This window comes from Charadrius vociferus, unplaced genomic scaffold (genome assembly GCF_000708025.1).
Source record: "Charadrius vociferus isolate BGI_N301 unplaced genomic scaffold, ASM70802v2 scaffold611, whole genome shotgun sequence".
Classification (NCBI taxonomy): domain Eukaryota; kingdom Metazoa; phylum Chordata; class Aves; order Charadriiformes; family Charadriidae; genus Charadrius; species Charadrius vociferus.
In genome coordinates, this window is record NW_009646844.1 from 1625385 (window position 1) to 1647913 (window position 22529).

At 38.3% G+C, this 22529-nt stretch overlaps 1 protein-coding gene across 1 annotated transcript in view; it reads left to right on the forward strand.

Moving 5' to 3' along the window:
• The window catches only part of CTNNA3 (catenin (cadherin-associated protein), alpha 3), a 518658-nt gene that overhangs the window by 94945 nt on the left and 401184 nt on the right, over positions 1-22529 (forward strand). The window contains exon 6 of the mRNA XM_009894002.1: positions 16445-16708. Within this exon, the coding sequence (XP_009892304.1) occupies positions 16445-16708 (264 nt within the window). The remainder of the gene's footprint in view (positions 1-16444; positions 16709-22529) is intronic.

Sequence of the window (22529 nt, forward strand, 5' to 3'; positions counted from 1 at the left end):
CAGCTGGCCCATTCGGGGCCTCGAAACAGTCTGTGGGCTTGCAGTAGTCCAGATGGCTTTTGTTCTGTTTGGGACCGCTATTCTTTTGTTCTCCGTTAAATGACTCCTGTGCCAAATCCTATTCTTTCCATTTCTGTAATCTTTAAAATGAGTGAGATTTCTTTTTTACTATTATTGAGATACTGAGAATGTCACATACATTTAACAAGCTCTCCTAAGGTTGCTACAGTCCCATATAATTACGAACACTTCCTGCCACCTCCTATTCCGTTCCTTTCTCCCCCTAGTCTGATTGTGCTTAAGAGAAGAAAAAGCAGAACGTGTGGCTAAAATGATGTATCCCTCTGCTCACGTGTTTATTTTCTCCTTTCCATGTAGTTTCTCTTACCTATTTATAGCACAACCTGTTTCTCTTATCTCGTGCCAGGAGCAAAGCGTCCCTCATGGTAAGTTTATGCAGTGCCTGTATGCTGAGGCTCTGATCCCAGCTGCTACTATGCGGTCCTGCAGCAAATTGTGCCAGCAGAGGAATGGACATCCTTTACCTCTCTCTTAAAAAGCTAATATTGCAGAATAAGAATATGGTTCACAAATTTAAAATCTACTGGGGGGAGGGAACCTATGAAACTCATCTTTGAAATATGCAAATACACAACTGCAACTCACATCTGGACTGAAAGAAGTTGATATTAGAAAAGTTGGAGCTTTTTTTCCTGACTAAAATTAACTTTTCCTACATTGTGTAAAAATTGACAATTGTAATAATAGACAAAAGATTTGTTCCCTTTCAGAAGGCAGTTATGCTTCTTAGCTTTGAAGCCAAGGTCTCTGAAGGATTACACTTTTTAAAAATTCGGTTTGCTTTTCAGAAATGATGTTCTAATAATAATCTAAAAAGTAAATTGATTAGACAGTCATTGGGTGTGATTTATCAATTTAACGGTGAGGTATTGTCTTATGAAAAAAGTTTTAACGCTGCATTAATATATCACAAGAATAATCTAGAAGAAAGGAAACATTTCAGAAAGGTTATTTTCATGTTAAATAAACTTTCCAAGACAAAAGAACTCTAATGCAGTTTTTATATAAATGTAATTCACAGTCTTGAAATTTTAAGAGATAATGTGGATTGTAGTGTGGCTTAGGGTAGATACAGAGAGAATATAAGTTACTGCATTCTTGTCTCAGCAACCCAGAAGGTTATACCATTCACCCAGAATTACAAAAGATAGGCACTCTGGATACTTGTAAATTTTAGAATTTGAGTGTGCTGCAAATAAAAGACGGATACTGTAATGAGATGAAAGTAATCAAATTGAAATTAATTGGGCAATACTTAGCTAGTCAATGAAAGAAATGCCTAAGTCAACTTTTTAAAAAGCAGATAATCCAGAAATATAAAAGAAGACTCGGTTGTTGTTTACGTTACAGTATTTTATTCACATTTTTTTTGAAGACTTACATAGCAGTTTCCCCTTGGTTTGAGGGGATTTTGGATCAAACCTGTGTTTAGTCAAATCGTAATTAACAATGGCAAATTGTAGGCTTATTAGTAACACAGTGTTCATCTTGGAGGAGTGAGTGCTAGCAAGAAGTATACAGTGGCACAAAGTCCTGTTGCTCAAGTATTCAGCGCTTGTTGAGCACATGAAACTTAAGTTTCTGCATAAAATGTGGAAAAAATAAGTCTTTAAATGCTACCTGTGTTGAGATGGTTTCTGTTTGAGAGACTGTTTTGTACTGGTTTGCTGTATCTGCTGTTCTTTCTACTTGTTGCCTTTAACTTTTCTTCTACATCTTTCATTAATTTTGCATTCCTCATGAAAATAAAGCTGGAAATGACCTCTGCAGACTATTTATTCCAACCTCTGATTCAAAGCAGATTCCTGCTTTTTAACTTATTTTTCTTCTGTATTTTCTTCCTCCTTACCTGCTTATCTACCCATCTTTCCTTCATTTTTTGCCCTCATTTTTGCTTCCTCTAACATATGTCAGAGCTTATATCCCAAACACAGCCTCTGTCTTTCTCAAAAGCACTGGAACAATATGTGGGGACTGGAGGAAATCACTTGTTTTCGTACTGACTGGTCACGATCGACAAACTTCTGCTGTGCGCTATGTAGCCATATTATGGTGGAGTCTTTTCTCATTAGAGGCTGGGAGAAGGTGGGCTTCTGTGCACAAGTCTTGCTCATGGCTGTAGCTGTGAGCAGCAAAGGGGCTGTCTGCAAGAAACTGATAGAGCAGACCAAAGCACTGGCCAGCGGTGCAGGGAGAAAAGTATGTGGCAAGCATCAGGTAATATGTAAGTAGTATACCTTCTGATGGTTAATAGGCTTTGGTGGGATACAGATAGAAAAATTAAGAGCCTACAAATGGCAAACCATCAGGCCTCCAAAGGCTAACATGGCAATTACAGAAAATTGCTTGAATTCTGTAGCGTTTTGCTTTTATTTTGTGAGAAGTAGCCCAACTATGCGCTGAGTGGCTAACTGGAAGAATAGTATGGAATTACTTCAATACGATGTCTTATAATTAGTATGGAGGAATAAGTTGCTTAAAGAATAGTTTTTAAAACCATCCTAGATAAAATTGCTTTTTCACATTGAGTTTGCAACACGGGCTTAAAGTTTAAAAGTATTTTCAGTGTGACAAAGCAAGTAAGGATGGAGATACTGTCTGTCTCCTCCTTTACCTTGTCTACCCTGGCACACTTGCACGATGTGCCTTCTTTGTCAGAGCAGTCTCCTAGGATGATGGATTCTGAGTTTTCCTCTCTTCCAAAAGTGCACTAACCAGTATGCTGTAGAGTATTTTCTACTTGATCTTCATTGTTGCAACTGCAACTTTACATGATATTAAGGGAAGCAAATTTTACGTCAGTTCTTCAAGAAATGGAAATACTGTGTTTTCTCAAGAAAATACTGCTCAGACTATATTAACATGGGGAGAATGCTTTCCTTAGCCTTTAAGTTGAAAGTGCCTGAACCCATCTTTTTCTGTAAACAAAGCATAAATAAGAAAAAACAAACAACCCCCTCCAGATATCTGATGTGACCAGGTTTACCCCAACCTATTCATTTGTCAAAATTATGTACAGCTGAAAGCAGGGGGGTTTTTATAATGTAAAATGTTACACAAGCCAGTGCAAAGTAAGCCATTTTTTTTCCCCCGTGCTTTTTATCTCACCTGCAATTTGTGGCTTATTTTTTCTTCACTAAGTTTCTCCTCACTTAACTAGAATTTGCAGTTTTACATGGAGGGAGAGAGGAATCTATTAAAATATTTCCTCCTTCCAGTCTGATTTGTGGAATATGAGGTTTCACCATGACAAGTTTTCCATATCCTGGGTAGTAGGAGCTTTTTGCATCAAAGATGCAGAACCAAGGCCTTGGAGTACTTTGAGGTTAGTGATTTACATGCATGTGTTTTGAAGCTTTCATAACAATAAATCGCTTATCTTTTACCCTGATGGGGATCATTCAAGCAGGACTTGGTTATTATATAACTCCCTGAAAAGGAAGATTCCTGACTTGCCATAAAACTACAGCATATTCACTTCCAGCCCTTGAATAATGGAAGTTAGCTGAAAGGGACCTCCAGAGATCTAGTCCGATGTTTGGCTCAAAGCGGGGTTATGTTCAAAGTTAGATCAGGCTGCTCAGATCCTGTCTGGTCGAATTCTGAGTATCTTTTAAGGATGAAAATTTCATAACCTCCCCTGGTCCCTGTTGCTGTGCATCATCCACTTGTGGTGACCTTTTTTCCTCCCTGTAAGTCTTGGTGGCAATTTGCTTTCCTGTCATCCTTTAGCTCTGGATCTCTTCGAAGAGACTGGCTCCATCTTCTCAACAGCAGCCCTTTTTGTAGTGAAAGACTGTAAATGGGATCCCTCACTTTGTGCAACCCTCTCTTTTCAAGCCTGAGTAAGCCTAGTTCCTGCAGCCTCATGCGATTTGCTCCAGCACAGCGAACAATCCACTAAAATCTTGAAAACTTGACAAACCTGAAAGCTTGTGATTTATTTTTGAGAAAGCATAAAATATACCCGTCTTTCTAAAATTTTCTGAACTATCTGCCAAGAATCATGTCATAAGTTTTGTTTTTTCTCCTTTATTATGATCGCGGGAAGCAGAGAAAGATTGATGTTATTTTTAACCCCTTCCATTTTCTTTCTTAAGTAAAATATTTTTTTTCTAGCTTTTTACAATGAGCACTTGAAGTATTTGCTGAAGATTATATAATTTATTTTACAATTTATAAGGTTCTGGGGTTTAACTAGTACTAATGAGATGTCTTTTGATTCAGCAGGGGAAAGAATGGCTTATTTAGAAATACTTAAGTCTGAGTAATGTAAATATTTCTCAACCAGGAAGACTGTCTAAGACTCCCCATATTGTCTGAGGTCCTTACAGGTTTGTAGTTTCTGGCTAGAAATGCTACTCATGAGGACGTTTTCTTTGACGGTGACCTTTCCTCAATGGAAAAACTGATCTCATTATCATTTGTGCAAAACTGCTCATCATAGAAATTAGTATATTCTATTAAGGTTTATTATGCTGAGGGGTTTATAAGAAAAATAAGAAGTTTCTCTCGAGCAAGAATTTGATACTACAGAGAATAACTGTACTTAAACAAACCCCTTGAACTCAAAAATTTCCCAAGCAGTTTAATTAGATGAATCTCTGGATGTTATAATTCATCAGTGTTCTTCCACACTGCTGATACTACCATTGAAGAAGAAAAAAGAAAAAGAAAAAAAAGGAAAACCAAACCCATTACTTCTGATAACAATTTTTAGCCATTTACAGAGATTTTCCACTTCTAATGACAAGATTGAATTAATAAGGAAAAATTGTGGATATAAGGAAAGGTACCTATAGGTTTCTATCTCTTTGGTAGTCAAAAAAATAGGGAAGTCGGCATATGAATGGGTGGAGGACATTTTGGCAAAACTGCTGTGTGAAGCTGGAAGTTCTCTACCACTTCCTGTCTTCAGGGAAAGACCAGTATAGGCTGTTTTGATCTGTCCTAACCTAGGGAGGTGACGGTAACAAGGTGAAGCAGATCTGTTTGTTTGTTTCTGATGATGACCGTGATCAGCTATGGATTCATATTTTGTTCTTTAGAAGATACAGTGCAACTCTGCAACAAACATGTTAAAGGACGACTTGGTAAAGGTAATAATTTCAGTCTTCGCAGAATCCATTGAGTCCTCATCAAATTGTTCCTAATGAACTTTAAACTGTGACTGCTTTCCACTGCTTTGTCTTGTATTAATGAGAATCATTATATTTTGGATGTTGTTTCTACTGAACAGCTGTCTTGGGGCACGTTGCCTGTGGTACCCCTTGTAGTAAGGTTAAGAATTGTGTTGAACACACTGAACCATAACATATGAGAGAATACATACAACCAGGCTTGCTGTTTTGTTCTGTAGTATTACATGTTTGATACAGGGGTAAAGCTGAATTCGGACCAGTTTGAAGGGCTTTCATATGACTGAACTTCTTACACAGCATTCAGTGTAGAAAAATGGCATGGTGGAACTCTTCTGATTTTCTGCAACAGAAAACATGATAAAATGTCTTCTTTCAGATCAGCTTACCTCAGTTGGTTTTTCCATGGGACTTGAACACCTTGTTTCTTATGTATTTAGAGATCAAGAAAGCTGCATTTACCATCCTTATTACTATGTAAGAAATGCACTACGGAGTTTACTGTCACCTGCTATGAGACCGGGAAGACACTGTCTCCTCCTGATTCATTTCAACTGTAAAAGCTGCAAGCTGACATGTAAATTAAAATGGAGGTTAAACTACTGTTAACAGACAGTAGTCTCTTGAGGTAATAGATGTAGTAGATGATGCAGTTCCATACTGATCTCATTCTTGAAGGAACTCTTTGTAGTGCCTTCAACAAAACAAAATAATTTTGTTCCACGGATTTTGGAATTACTTGTGTTAATAAAGATGTTATTACACAGTGTTTTCTATAAATACACCTGTCCTGGTTCCGGCAGGGGTGGGGTTAATTTCCCCAGGAGCCAGCAGGGAAGTCAAACTTCCTTGTTAGTGAAAAAATCAGATCTTGTTCATCTCTTAAAAATCCATTGCTTGGTGTTCACGAATAAACAATCGTATATAACTGTTGAATGGACATGTGACTTTGGGACCCAAAACTTTAGATTTCTTCTGTAAAGGGAATGAAATTCTGTAGTTTTTAGACATTGGTTACAGGGTATGCCGTTTTTATAGCTACTGTGTTATACTGCATATTTTTACAGCGTATTGGGTCATACTCCTGGGCTGGTCTGTGAAGGTGATGCGAAATTCTCTCAAGCATAAGGAAGAACAGGAGTGCGTGCTGCGGTGGCTGTCAGTACTGTTGGAAGGAATGCATCTTGAGAAAAATCCAACTGTTTAAACCTTTGCCCCTGACATTTGCTTCTTGTGGATTTGTATAGCATAAATCATTGGTTGTGTAGTAGAAATCACCTGATCAGAGTACTATTCTGATTTTCCAAAAGCATATTCCATGCAAAACATAACATGCTAATCATTTGCTTTTTACGCATTTCTTACATTTATTTCGTAAAACTCTTTTGGTGTTTATGCTTTTTGAATTTAGTTTAACACTGGTAAAAAATTAAATTGCGTTCTGCATTGAAGTGCCATTGGCAAAGATGAATAAAAGTTCTAATGTAAGTAGAATCTATGCAAAGTTGATTTCTAATTTTTATAGGAATGTTAAAAATCAAGTTCTGTATTTGCAGCATTCCTTGACGAATACTGATGCTGTAAATTATACAGCTGTTCTTCCTTTGTATGGATTTTGTACTACTTGCAGCGATTTATAGGTCCGGAGTGCAGCTGCTGGAAGTCATTTATTCTCAGTTCTGTATTAAATCTATCATATACAACTGCATTAACATTCAGTACAGAGCTCAAGGGCTTACGGCTTTTTCTTTCTTGCTCGAAGTTGGTGTCCTGTAAGTGTTTGCAAGGTATGCAGAAAACAACATTAAAAAACTTAAACTGATATGCAAGAAGAAGAGGCAACAGTATTGTCCATCATAAATACTCAAAACAAGCTCATTTTGCAGTTTAAGCTGAACAGTGAAAACAAAACCTACTGTTAACGTTTCTGAAATTGGTAATGCTAATAAGCTTGTTTTGATGGATTACCACTTCAGTTCCATTTGCTTGAGTGCCACTCTTTACGCATGTCAATTGTACGTGTCTTCGTGTTACAAAACTTAATATTCTCTGCAGTGTTTGAATTGTGTGCATCTTAAGAGAGTGTGTGAGGATATGTCATTCCTTTATTTGATTCAGCTTGTTTTAGTTTTGAGGTTTTTTTAATTAGAAAAAAGGAACTAGCTCATTTTAAATATTTATGAAGTGTTTATCAAGACTTTAGAAATAGTTAAACTATACAAACTATAACTGGAGTTTGACAGAAGAATAGGAGCAGTATTTGTTGAGTATATAATCTGTGCAAAAACAGCAGCTGGAACAGGCTGCCTGATATGAGTCGTGTGCCTGATTATTGTTGATGAATTCACATCTTTCATGTTGAGATATTAAATCTAGGGAAATTGAACTCTCTCTGCTCAAGACCAGGAAAAACTTTTACCTAGGGGAACTTGAGCTGATTTGCTGGAGAAAGAGATCCTGAACTCTTCTGATAGGTGGAGTATGTTTAGACATGATTATGCATATAAGAGGGCGGCTAAAACAGAATGGGTTAAATGTGAAAGATCAGTCTGTTTGGTATCTGTTAAACTGTATATCGGTGAAAATGTTAGTGGACCATGTATAACATGATCTTCCACTATTAATAGTTTTACTGCAGTTGTTTCTAAGTAGCCTAATACCACTAAGGCAGAGAACGAAACAAGTCTGCAATCTAATAAATATCCCCGAATCCCTTTTAATTTTAAAATCTCAAAAAAGAAGCAAGTAAAAAATAGTCACATATGGTATTATGAGAATTTAATAAAATTGCAGAGATGAGTAACTGTGAATAAATGTCATTCTGCCACATTTTTCAATGAGTCATCTTCCATTGAAAAAATCCCAGGCCAAAATATTTCCTGAAAGCTTTAACAGCTGTATTCTGTGCATTGTACTATACGTGAGTGTTAGTACTTTATATTTTCCATGCATTTGAAATAACTACAGTATGAAAGATCTTGTATTGAGTCTTGCTCAATGTGTTTTACTTTGGGTTTTTTTGGTATGGATATTCATGGAATAGTTTTAACTTGTCATTCCTCTCAAATGCCAGTTTTCAGATGTCTTTACTCCTATGAAAAAAGTTAGGTCCTGCTTTGGCATATCTTCTGAACATCCTACTTCTGCAAGCTCCACGTTCTGCATCGTTTGCCTGGTATACTTTACTTGTACGCACAAATCCCTTGTCTAGTCTAGTCTATTGAAAACTGTGATAGGTTGCTTTAATATTAAGCTTTACATTATCTTGACCTCCAGAAATGTGTGTCGATCTCTGAGCTCTTTTCTCTCAAGGATGGATGTTAACCAGCAGGTTATTTAGCTGAAAGTGTAAGATGGAATTTTAAACAACATAGGTCAAGGTAACACTAACTGATAAAACACACTTCTGAAACGAACGGTTACACCTCCCAGCCCTTCAGCTTTCCGGAAAGACATCTGCAAGTCACGTTAGGAACTAAGCACTGAAAACAAAGCAAGTTTAGATAATGAAAGGGAATTATGCCGTGGAAACACTGGACTTCTGAAAATTTTAAACTGTATTTGACAGCAGCATAAAGATAAGCTGTTCCTTAGTTAGAAATGTTAACAAAGAAAAACTGATGGCTGCTTTACTTATTAAATTACATAAGAGGACTGTAGGCTGCTGCTCTCCTACTTTTGGGTGTTTCTGCAGTGCCTATCCTATTCTCAGGTGCTTGGAATCAAGTGAGATTGGTATATCATTGACTCCTCCTCGTCCATTATTTCTTCATCTTAACCTTTCTTACACTTTTTCACTCTCACTGTTTTTTGTTGTCTCTCTCCCATTTCCTGTTTGCCTCTCTTTAAATTAATCTACATTTCTGCTGTATTTCCTCGCTTCTTCTCCTTCACTTCGTTAGCCATCTCCTGCTCTTCAAGTTGTGACAAGATCTTCTGGAGGTTCTGAACTTCAGATCTGGTGTTTAATGTTGGATCCTTCTCCCTGATGAATGTTTCCTGCTCTAGTTTCAGGCATGCTCATTTATGACAAATGTGACTGTAACTGTACTAAGAGAAAACCTTCGTGAGCTAATATATTACGTTGGATATGTTTGCAGAAAAGGGATTGCTGGGCTCAAAGAAAAATTCTTACAGGGAAAAATTGCTTTCCTACCTTTCAAAATCAGCTACTTCATCTAGGAGACTGATAGTTAACAGAGCAGGGTATTAGAAGTATGGGGACCAAATTTTGAAATAATGGATAGAGAAGTGACAGCAAGGTGTTGCTCCGTCATCTGTAAGGGGGGGTAGAAGTTGCTGAAGCATAGGAGATGTGGAAAATTGTGCAATAGTTGCAATCTGATGCAGCAAAGTCATCAAAAGAAACTGTATCTTCCTTAGCTGAACAGCAAGTTCCTGAAAAACATTAGTAGGTTAAGAAAGCTGGGATATTAACTAGTCATGGGCAGTTTTTGATACTTTGTGTAAGATAGCTTTGCTTTTCTGTGGTATTATATATCAGTTTGAGTATGATTGATAGTAAATAGGTATAGGTGCAAAGAGAAAGTTGCCAAACTTCACTTCTAGTGGGAACCTCAGTTCTGCAAATCTGATCCCCGTTTTCTCGAAGTTGACTGAAGGTTATGGAAAGACAGTGCAGAGTTGTCTTAGAGGCAGAGGGTATTACTTAAGGCTCAATCCTATAATAACATTGACGTGGCTTTGTATGGTAACACTTCACATTTTGTGTATTCATGCATAAGGGCAATGCAAACAAACTCTGCCAACAGTTTATAGCGATATAGAGTATAGATATTTTGTGCATATGTGTATATATACTCTGTATACGTGCTGTGGTATAGTTTAGGACTATACTGAGACGCTGAGAATTGCTGACAACTTCTGAAGTCAGCAAAAACAAATCTAGAGGCCAGTTAAGACTTTTTTAGTAGTAGAAAGTTAGCTTGGAGTTCCTGACAATCAAACACATAACTGTGTTGCTGCTTTGTAAAGATTCCTGGTTTTGTCTCTAGACCTGGTCAGTCTATAAGATACATCTTTTAAAATAGCTTACTTCTGTGGTGCCAGCAAACACTGTTGTTTTGGGGATTATGAGTGTTCAGCATTGTCTATCAGAGAAGAAAAATGAGAGAGGAAAAAGATTTACATTCCTTGAGTATAACAGTGCTAAGTTATTTAATCTCTGGTTTGGACTGGAGCCATCCCTGGAAACCTATGTATTTTTTTTAAAAAGCAAAAATGGGGAGAAACTGGCTTTGGGAATACATGCTTTCTGGGAAGAAGCAGATGGGATGTTTTTAAGAAGGGTTTCCAGTGAGTTTCCATCTCTCTGATGCTGGCAGGTCTAATAATTTGCTTTCTGGAATACTTAAATCTAGCAGTGACTGGTGATGGTAGTGGCAGGATTTTGAGTCAGTCAATGAGGAAGGCGCAAAGGTGTGTTTAAACAAATTTCTTTGATTCAGCGCTGTTCTGAATTCACTGGCATACCCGCTCAGTGGTGGTTACCTTGCTGGGAGTGTGTGTAAGGTGACCTTTCATGGTCAGTGTGGTACAGCTCTAGTGAGGTTTTGTTTGTGCTAGCAAAGCTGTTATCCTAAGTGAGGCGTTTTTCCCAATGTGTGTTTGTGTCTGCCTCTTGTACGGTTACAGCCACTTGCGTAGGCCATCAGTTCAGATGTATAGTTAAAAGCCTGCCAGGGAGGAAAGGGGCCATTAGCTCGTGCTGTTCAACTTCTGTAAACTTAGTGTTTCGTAGAGTGAGCAGGGTCAGCTTTATGGTATAGTTTGTAACAGGTGATCCCTCCTGATGGTAAATGCTTCTGTTTAGAAGAAGAAAGTATTGTGGGGTGCGGCGAGGGCTGGTTGCTCTCTGAGGCGGCAGCCTCACCAACCAGGGCCCTGAACCACTGCCCTGCATGCAGGTGAGCCGGCTGTGTCAGGTGATGGTAACTGGCTTCTATCAAGAGTCCAGACCATCAGGAAAGGTTGTGGTGACGAGGTGGGTCAGAGAACAAGCTGGGAAGTCAGTCCATGGATCACCTTGAGGGTCAGGCCTGGTGGGGGTAGCCAGGGGAGAGACAGCCCCATGATACCTCAGAAGAACTGTGGTGACAGGGCAGGACGGAGCTCAGGAGGTCAGTCTGTGGGCTGAGGTTTGGATCGGGGGCGCAGGGCCAGGCAGGGGGGTGGCTGAGGCTGAGCTGGAGACCAGCACTCTCACGACATATCTTAGACAGGGACCAAAGGTCCCAGAGTGAGCTGAACTGGGACTCTGGGGCCCAAGGGTGAGGGTGGATGGAGGCCCCAGCTGGGCCTGGGCAGGGCCTTTGAGGCCTAGCAGTGCTCGCTGGGCCCTGAGACAGGTATAAGCCTTTAAAACCTGTGTGAGAGTACAATTGTCTTGGAAGAGCTGACACAGCAAAAGAGCAATATGGCAGTGTCCTGGTTTGAGTGACACAGGACTAAAACCTGTGTGAGACTGCTGTTGTCTTGGAAGAGCTGATACAGCAAAAGAGCAATATGGCAGTTGTCCTGGTTAGAGTGACATGGAGCTAATTTCTCTTTCAGTAATTTTACTTTCCAGTAAAATCTTCCCTAATGCTTGGGAAAACCGTACTTATAGAAGACTATAGTGTCTGAATTTGTGAAAATATTTACTTTATAGCCAGCTATGGTGTGTGGGTTTCAAGGTGTCAGTATTTTCTGGTTAGCCAGGTGTGGGGTTGAGGAGTGAGACCTGGGCACTTGGCCCAAGCTGGCCAACAGGGCTTCTTCATGCCATCAACATCACATTCAATATAAATGAGAAAGTTTGATGAGGAGTTCTCTCTCTGGATGGCTGCAAACCAGAGAACTTCTTGGCCCAGTGCTGGACCTCTGAGGCCTTCCCTTCCTTCTGAAGCCACAGTGCTTGCAGTGTCTGACATTTGCTGTCCACTGCTGGGAGTGCACAGCCTCCTATTGATAGAATTGGCAGAGTATAATCAAAGTATATTTTACATTGGTATCAGGATCAATATGGGTTCTTTAGTATTATTAATGTTAATTATGTAGTCTTATTGTATTAAATCTGCTTATGTTTCAACCCTCAGGTTTCCTTGGGGTTCCCCCCCCCCCCGATTCCCCTTCCTGGGTGGTGAGGGGTCATCAGGTGAGAGAATAATTGTCTAAACAACAATAAATTGTGTTCCTCAAACCATAGCAGGCAGTCAGTATCAACCCCAGATCTTTTTCACTTTCTTGTCTGTGAGATATTTTGTTCCACTGAATAAGACTACACAGTACTTATGAAATACGTAAACTGGAGTCTTACCTAGATAAACAGTGCATGAACGCACTCAGAAGAGTTTGAGCTTTGTTATTGTCTTTGATTCACCAAATAGATGCAATTTGGCAGTCATTTTTGACTGAAAGCTGAACACTAAAACGCAAGTATAAGCTGTGATAAAAAGCAATGCTCTTGTCCCCCATGAAATTGTGGGGGTTTGTATGTCTGTGTTTTTCTTAGATATATAACTCAGTTCAATGACATCTGTCTCTGCAAAGAGTGAGCTGGGGGACTGCAGCACACTTTATTTGAAGCTGTCTTTGTGAACCTCATGTTGACTGCAGCTGGTGCAAAATATGGCAGTGTGATTTATACCCACAATGGTGCCTGAATCCCATGAGTTGTGCTGATATGAATACTCAGTGAACAAGAGCTGGCTTCCTGGTGTATTGTGCTGTCAAACCTTAACTTTATTAAGTGTGATAAAGAACAGATCTTTTTTCTTTTTTTTATTTTTTTTTTCTTCTTATTGAAGTAGTACAACCAAAACTTAACTGTGAAGGTAGTTTTCAAGTTTTCCATTCAAAGTTATCTTGTCCATTCACCATGTTTGGCTGGAACAATCCACAGCTGGAAGTCTGTGGTTATCCTTTCATTTTCTGTTATTATCAGGGACAACCAGGTATGAGGAGGGCATAATGGTATGTCCCAGGGGGGCTGGGACAGCAGTCTGGGGAAATATCACTATACTGGGTCTCTTAGATTGGCAGTGCTTGGAGACAAGATTATCTTTGATCTCAGCTGGTCTCATATGACATATCTAGAGCTCAGCTGCTGACTTAGTATGGAAGAACACGTCCCAGCCCAGTGGAAATAGTCCATTAGTCTAAAAAGATGTTGGAATAAGAGGAAAGTGGTAAGCTGCGAAGAAAACCAAAAATAGACTAAAACTTGGTAATGTAGCTGGATGAACTACAGATGCTCAGATATTATGGTATGAAGAGAGTAGTGGTTTGTTATGAAGAACTGATTCCGAAAATTTCTTCTCTGTAGTCCTATTTGTCTTATGCCTCTGTGCAGGTGTAAGTTGATCCATCTGTACTTAGAACAGTCTCTGAGTAAGAGAAAATATGGTGGTCGTATGTGTTCTCTTGTTCCTCTTTTTCTGGTGCCATGTTTTACAGATATTTCAGTCCTATACGTACATACTTTTCCCTGTATGATTCAGACCTTAAAGTCTATGGACTTAGTTTACAAGCTTGTCTAAGTGTGCAGGTATTTCGAATTTAGCACAGTGCCTATCAACTTGTTTAGAACTGTGGTGGTTTGTTAAGAATGAGAAGAACGTTAATGCTGTACTTATAGTTCTCAAGTGATGTGTTCTATCAAAGGATAACTTAAAAGTAACTGTATACTTTCTCAGTGTTGCTTTCTTGTGTTTCCTAGTGCTATATTCTCCTTGACAAGTAAAAAAGGAACTTGATAGTTTCTGTATTTTTTGTCTCTGGTGGAAAAACTTTAGAGACTATGGGTTAACAATCTGTTTGTAGAGACTAACTTCCTTCTTCAGAGAATTAGTTACATTATTCTGATAATCCACATATGCAAAGATTTGAAAAGAGAAGTCACTCAGTTGTAGGGTTTTTGGGCCATTTGTTCAGAATATCAGACTAAGATTATCGACTGTCTCTTCCTGTTCACATGAAAAATCTTGAGGAATTAATTCTTCATCAAGGTGGAAGAGAACAATGGCCCTACAGCTTCTTTTGGGGCTCTCCAAGGCTCCCAACCGAAGAACAAAGGTGATAAATTTCATGGGTCTAAGCATTATTTTGTTTTAAGGTGTTATTGAACAAAAGTGAGGCTCTTCATTGGTGAGTTTACCAGTACTATGATTCTGAAACTCTACACAGTGTTGTGAGAAACGAAACATTCTGTTTTAGGAACATTAACACATTGAATTTTTTAGACTGTTTCTGGATGCCGTGTTGACTTGCCATTACTGGCTTTGTGCTACTGGTTTGCCAGTTTTGGATTTCTTACAAACCCCTAGTTCCTGCTTAGACAGTACTATTTCAGAGGGAAAAAGCCATTTGGAAGGACTTTTGAGTTTGATTGTTTGCATGTGGTGCAGCAAAGTAAGAAATGGTTAAGAATAGAAGGCAGCAAGACTGAGGTGTTGTATTGACTTAGCATTGTATCTCTTGGTCTGTAGCTTCTATGCAGCATGGGAGAATAGAGGGCATTCTGTTGCCTTGTAGTTTAATTGTAGGAAAGGTTATATTCACTAGTTAAAACAAGAATCTCTGTTTAAAAATAAGTAACACCTTTTGCTGAGAGTGCACTAGATAAATTGCAGATGCTTTACCAAGGTTGGAGGAGGACTAGTATTTGGATTTGAGCACACTGGGCAATGAAGTCATTCCTGCACGGTGGTGATTCATTGATATATTAGTTTATTGAAAATGTAAAAATATGTTAAGTATTAATATGTCCAAGAAAAGAACTCGGTTTTCTAATTCAGATGATCGGCTGGTTAAACCACTGTCTGCTTCTGTTTAAGGGTCCACTTCTCTCTATCTGTGGTGGGTTTTTTTGTTGTTGTTTTGTTTTGTTTGTTTTTCACTGTAGCCCTGATATTTCCAAGTTAGCCTGAGGGTGTAAGATGCAGTCCTATGTCCAATGCATATCTTGCAGTAAATGAGATTTTAAAAGCATAGGACTGGTTCATTTAATATCAAATGCTTTTTTCTTCAACCATAAACTTCAAACTTTAGGAAGTGAGAAGTGGGTACTGTGATGCTTTTGTAAATAATGCATATAGAGCCTGGTGCAATGCAAAGGAAAATAATTAGAAAGACTTTGGCTTGCTTTAAAGCAGGCTGCGAGCAGTTTTGTATGCATTTTGTTGTTCATTCTTCATTGTGCCTCTTCTCATCATTTGAAGCTGGTGCCACAGGCTTTTATTGTTCTGGTGTGCTATTTTCCCTTCCTTTCTTATTTTCCCCCTGAATTTAACTGTCTCCTTCACCCAAGCCATTTTGCAAATATCTACTAGTGTTTCTTCAATGGGACAAGATGCAGAAGGAGGGTAAAATAGGATGAGACAGGAGGCTGCTTACGATCCTGATGTTGACTGCATGGTTGTCCCAAAGTCTATAACTTTCACCTGTCCAAATAGCAGCTCCCAAGCTTGATTCCTAGAAACAGTTAAATCTGACTTGGCAGCTTTGTTGAGCTGGGTGTTCCTTGTTGTCTGGGCTGGCAGGAGGCAGTGGGGTTTCAAGAAGATCTGGGTGGAGAAGAGAGGAAGAAGATGAGCGGGGGAGGATTCCTGAGTGCTTCAAGTGTGTGCATAGCAGGGAGAGAAGAGAAACAGGCAGTGGCACTTCACAAAGATGCCTTCTCTTTTTCATTTTCTTACCTGTTTCATTTCCACACCTTCTATGCTTCCCTTTTCCCGGGAGTACAGGATTCTCATCCCTGACCTACTGTTCCTTTCTGCACTGTGCTTGGGTCATATACTGGTGGGGCAGGGAAGCAAACACAGGAAATTTGTTTAGATGAAACAATTACAGAATTCCTTGCTTAACCCGGTCTGCACCAGTGTCCTTCTCTATTGTTTATGAAGAAAGACATGTCTGGGAGAAAAGACAGCCAATTTCCAAGCTGGTTTTCTTATGTGCTTAAAAACTTGCCATATGTGGACAGTTCATGGTGCTGGTTATAAGGCACAATAAAAAAATGGGTTGTTTTACACAGCCTTTGTTCATTTCTTGTGAGATAAAGATAATTCAATTGTAAGTACTGTTGTAGTCCATTTTCACAATCTTTGATGAATTTAACTCGATGTTTCCTTAAACAGAGTAGAGAGAGAAAAAAAAATGTTTATACATTACTTGTCAGTTTTGAAGTGCTTTTGGAAATAAACAGCATGTTCTTTTGCTGACAGGATTTGAAATCTAGCAATCAGCGAGATGAAATTGCTGCAGCACGTGCATCCCTGAAGGAAAATTCCTCTCTCCTACATTCAATATGTTCAGCTTGTTTGGAACATTCGGATGTTGCATCCCTTACAGCCAGCAAGGATTCAGTTTGCAATGAAATACAGAATGCTCTCAATGTCATTTCTAATGCTTCCCAAGGAGTTGGAAATAAAATGGGACAACCTACATCTCACACAGCTACTCTTGGAAGTGCACTTGATGAGCTTGAGGTGCGTAAACCCATAAACCTGTAAGACTGCAACATTTTTGGAAAAATGGTTTATTTCTTTTTTTTTTTTTTAATTAATTATTGCTATCATCAGTGATGGACCTAAAGCATTAGAAATTAATGCTCTGCTTAGTTCTAGTCTGAATAGTATCACTCTAAATTGTTTCATTGGGAGCTATCACTTCCTTCAGAAGAGTTTGGGATTAAGTCTTCATGTATGTTCAATATTTGATTTCCTCCGAACAGCAAGCAAGAATTAGTTCCAAGTGTGTCACTAATGGTGGAGGCAGACCACATCTTTGAATAAGTGTGCAGAACCCATGGGTTTAGGTTATAAATAACAGTGTTTATCAGATGATGGTCAGCACTGCTCCTTTGACTGCATTTGAACTAGTACAACGCAAATTGAAGTCCTTTACTCCAGAACTCATCATTGGGATCATTATGTGATTTATATAATTGAAGGATTTAGAAACCTAATTATGTCTTCTGCTTATCATTAAATAGTGACATAACTGATATGCTTTCACAAATTGTAGCTCTACTTCTATTATTTAACCAAGTACTTGAGAAAGTCAGTTCTTTCTCTGCTCCTGAACTCATCCTAAGCTTTTGTATGGAGCTTTCCCTTTTTCTCATGGCTGCTCTGGCTCTTTCCAGTGTTATTTTCCATTGTCCTGCCAAAAATGGTAAAAGACCTCCTGTAGATGAGATTGCAGACAGTGTTCCTCATCTGGTGTAACTGATGTAGGCCCAGATCAACAAAAGGAATGAAAGTTTCCAAACACATTTGCAATGTGGGTCTTTCTGGTTGTAAATTCTCAGACTTACCAGATCTCAGCCTCGGAACTCCAATATTGTTGATACATTTTCAGGAGAATTGATGTTATGACTGATGGTGATAGATTTTGTCTAACATTTTCAATGAGAGGTTAGAGAAATATGTTGAAATCCATATATGACACAAATCTTGTAGTGGCAGTTTATTGATCAAAACAGACCTTGCTGTCATGCTCAAAGCTGAAACTAACAGTTCCTCCACCCCCCCTCACCCCGAGGAACAGGCTGCAATTGTATCTTACATGTCATCCTTCCTTGCTTCTCACACTGGGTTTTAAAATTGCAGTTTCTAATCTTATTTATGTGAGCAGTACCATTTTAATTTTTTTAAAAATGGAATTAAATTTGTTACTGGTTTAAAATGTAAGGATTGTGTTAATCACAAAATGGAAAAAATTCTCTTGAATTTGTTCGGAATCATAAGAACACAGAAGTCTGACTGTTGTAAAAAGCCATTTGTTTATGGACTTTAAAATATATTTTTACCTATGTAACACAAACCAGAATTGAATCTGTGTGAGTTAGATAAAGCACAATTTATAGAGCATTTAACTTCTTAAAATGATTTTATGAATTAGATGGTCGCACTTTTCTTTCTTTACAGAAAGTTCTATTGGCTAAGGACCTGAAATAACCTTTACTCTATCTTCTTGTTGCAAATACAGTGCCATGAAATAGATTGATATAGTAAATAGTCTGTTGGGAACAAATCTCATTAAATGTTTATAGTGTGGAAATGTATCATGGAGCTTACCCAAAAATCTAGTGATGTTTTGCAATGTCATTCTTCCCTTGCCAGTGCTGGCAGCGTGAAAGTTATTACAGATTTGTAGGTGGGAAAACCACCGGTAAAATTAGAGCAGCTAACTCTTAAATCAATAGATTCTCAAGAATTCCTCTGACAGGCGCTATATCACTACCATGTCATTCATAAATAAACACAAAATTGTAATGTTACAAATTTGATTGCCTATTAAGATCTGTGTTAAAAGAGTGTGTAGGTGCAGGTTATCTAATGCCTTTCAGTGGTCTTGCATCTTCTGAATGTAAAGAGATTTCTCGCAAAATGATACAAGTCTTGCATGCCTGACTGTCAGCATATTCATCTGATATGACCACGACTGTCTAGCAGAGCAATTACATATGAGATGTCAAAATACTGTAAATCAGTCCAAATTGTCAGGAAATATAACCAGGCTTCTGGTTACCCATCATACCTGTTTCTCATGGATCAGAAGACCAATAAGGGAGAAAATAGGGATCTAATAATTCTGTTTAAATGCTTGCTTATGTTTAAGAACTCAGGTAGCTAACCACTTTTTAGCTCTGTTCAAGCAAAACTGCTTGTTGCATATCTGATGTCTTCTGATTGGTTGGAAATTGGATCGTCTTTTCTGCATTGATGCACTGATCATAAATATTTGATGAAATTGCTTGAAGAATTTAATCTGTGGGCAGAATCTTAAGTAATATTTTCCTGGTTATTATAGCCTAGATTTTTTTTATTTAGAGCTGAACTGTAGTTGCTTTTTTTTTGCCAGTGCAATTTGTCCATCTTTGCATGAACTTTCTACAAACTGTCTCCTAAAGGAAGGCATTTCTACACCCATTTTGTCTGAGATTGAAAGCAGTCATTTTGCTAGCTAAATTGCTAATTGGCTTGTAGCCTTCAGGTGTGTTTAGTCTTCCACAATCAATGAAGCTATTTCTTTCTGTAGTAACACTTAAACATTCTACCTGGCAGGTGTGGTTTACGTTATGATGGACATTGTATGTATAGCCTAGTGTTGAGGGTGCTTGCTTGAGATACAGGAACAGCAACAGTGAAGTTGCTGCTGCAATGAATAATGACCAAGTGGCAGAACTCCAGCAGAGTTGAAGTACCACAGAACACTTTGCTGTTAAGAACTGTAATTTGAATGAGGGAGACAAGAGTTTCAAATCTCTAACAGAAATAAACCTGTCTTCCACGTCAGAAATTAATGTCCTGACCTTTGGATACTTCCCTTGTCATTCTTAGAAGATCACAGTGGATGAGTCTTTCATATATAAGATTAGTTTGAAATTATCTCTTGGGTGTAATTTAATTATATATATATTTAAAGGTAAATATTTAAACATTAATGACTAGTTGTATACAGTTTTCCAGATCCGTATTAATACCCTAATTATTAAAGTCAAAGCTTTTTCTTTTTTAAAATGCTGTGTCTTTGGTTATAGCCAAAGTAACAAAGACCTGGATAATGCAGTCATTAAACACTTGTTATGCAGCAAAACACAGTTCCTACTGCTGAGAACTATGTTGATTTTGCTTTTAAAGTTATGCATGCTTACTTTGCCTCATGCGAAGTGACAGCTGAAAGGGGTTAAATTCCCCTGCATTTCAGAGTCCTTAATGGAAGTTCTTACCACTTCTTTACAATTTCCTTTACTGCATTTCCCTAATTTCCCGCAATCCATATTGTGTTTGAGACATGTAGTAACTTAGCCTGCCTGCGGGTAAACTGGGTGCAGTTTTCCGTTGCATTCTGCCATAATCTCACTCTTGTAAGGAAGTTCAGCAAAGAGAAGAAATAAGGAAAACAATGGATGATCTGTACTAATACTCTCAACGTGTCTGTAAGTTATCCTTGTGAACAAGTGGTATATTACTGCCTTCACTCTTCCAGAAAAGTGTCTTCAGGTACATTTCCTTCCTTCTGTGGAAATAGCTATTACAGAAAAGGACACGGGAGTCTTAACGTTGTAATTGTAGTAGGAAAGCTTCTGATGGCAACATTAAGAGCTGGATCACTGTGCCTATCAGGCCTGGCTCTAGGCATTGGCATTTGAAAAGTTGCCTGCAAAAGCCAAATGGCTTCCTATGGTGTTGCCTGGGAGAGCCAGTCTGGCTCCGTCCGCTGCCAGCAAGAAGCTAGAGTATATGGAGATAATTCAGAGTAGAAGAGCAAGCCACCTTCGTTCTGTCCAGGCCTTCTTTCTTCTCTTTGGATTTTAGCCTTCAGAGTGGGATCTGCCAGGGCCAGGCAAAATTTCAGCTTTTCTTCTCTCTTTCTCAGAGAGGGCAAATGTTGGATTTTTATGTAACTACCGAGTAGTTCTTAACTGGCTCCAACTACTCTACTTCTGCAAAAGAGGATGAAAGCAGTGGACTGCCTATTTCCTTAGCTCTGTCCTTAGTGGGCAAGTTATGGTTCCATCGCAGTTTGGCTTGGGTTCCAAAGTTGCATGCGAGATTAATGTTTCCGTGATCAACATATTTTTCACATCTTTCAATTAGGAAATAATTAAGAGATATAAATAGGCTTAATATGTTGTTTTATGGATATAGAAATAGCTGTGGGTTTCATATTCAAAATATTTAAGCTCTTTTCCTCCTGCTTGCACATAAACTCCTTTTCAGTGTGTGTGTGTGTGTGTATATATATATTATGTATCTGGATAGGTGAACATTGGCTTGAGAAAATCCAGGACCTTGGAAATAGTTTAAAAATAGTTTAACCTAATCTAAGGTTGCATCTGCTGGATGCACATAAACACCTGACATAGACCCATAAACCATTTTAATGGTCTACCCTGTCACTTGCTGAAACAAGTCCATAAACTTAGGTTTAGACTTTTTATAGTCTCTCAGAATAGACAACAGAAAATCGCACTAACAGTAGCACTGACTTGAGTTTTTTGTGATAGTTTACAGTGGTATGAAAATCCCAAAATTCAACAAAGAAAATGTGGAGACAGACAGAAATTCACTAGTACCTTTTCTTTCTAGTCATTGTCTGTGGAGATTTGAGGACTAAGCTTCATGTAGTCCCAGTTTCTGGTAGAAAGCATAACATAATCCCAGAAGGTCTTACAGAGGTTATTTAAGAAGGTTCATTGTCCACTGATTTTGTGTATGTAAATAGGTAGTAAGTATGGGCATGATGTGCTGAGAGTACTTAAATAACTAGAATGCTTTCAAAGTCTAAATTTGAAGACTTCAGGGCAATGAAACAGTAGTGGAGGTGAAATCTACATTGATCCTGCAAGTTGAGAAATACAAGCTTCCATTTGAACAAGACAGTAATGCAGAAAGAACCTGCAGTGGTTTCCTTTGGAAATATTCAGATTATGAAGTCTGATTTTTCTTTAGTTTTGCTGGAGGATCTCCTAGCTGCCTCAAAATAATTCTTGTATATTTCAGAAAAGATGGGAGGATTGAACACGTAACAAAATCTTCTTTTCCGTAAATCATACCTAACGTGTAAGAGAATGTCAATAGTAACCAGCAAGAAAATTTCTCGGTGGCTGAAGTGCCCTCTCCTACCTGTTTAAGCTTTTATCTTATGATGGTCTAATAGAAAACTTTCACTACTCTTAGAATTGTCTAAGCTAGACAGTACCTGAAATTGTGTTATTAAATCTAAATTGAAAAAATAATTAAAATTCTCCAGCTTAAAAGTAGTCCAGTACATACTGGATAAGCACAGATAAGTTCTGAATTACGTGGCCTAAATTCTACTTAAGGGTATATGGCATAATTTGTTGTTTAATATTTCTTCTGAAAGCTTGGAACCAAATATGGATGTAACAGGTGAATGGGTTTATGTGGAATACAGACTTGGTGATCTGGACCATACTAACATTGTTTCAGATGTTCAGTTAGATTAAAAACTACTAGTTTGAATTTCTTTAAATGCTGAAGCTTGAATATACTTACCTTCACATTTCACAAAAATATCATCTGTCCTTTTCTTTTCCTTTAGCGTGTTTGCTTGACACACAAATGTAATTAATTTTATCATGCCAAAACAATTGTCTCCTTTTGTTTACCTTAGGGAGTGAAAAGCAAAACCATGCTTATGTCTATGTCCTTTGTAAAAACAGTTCTTGAACAAAAGCTGCTATTTTGATCTTTGCCCGTATTCAGTCTGTTAAAGGTAGCAGCAATGACTTTCTGCCCCAGTGTGGGATTGTATTAGACTAAAAATCAGCAGAAC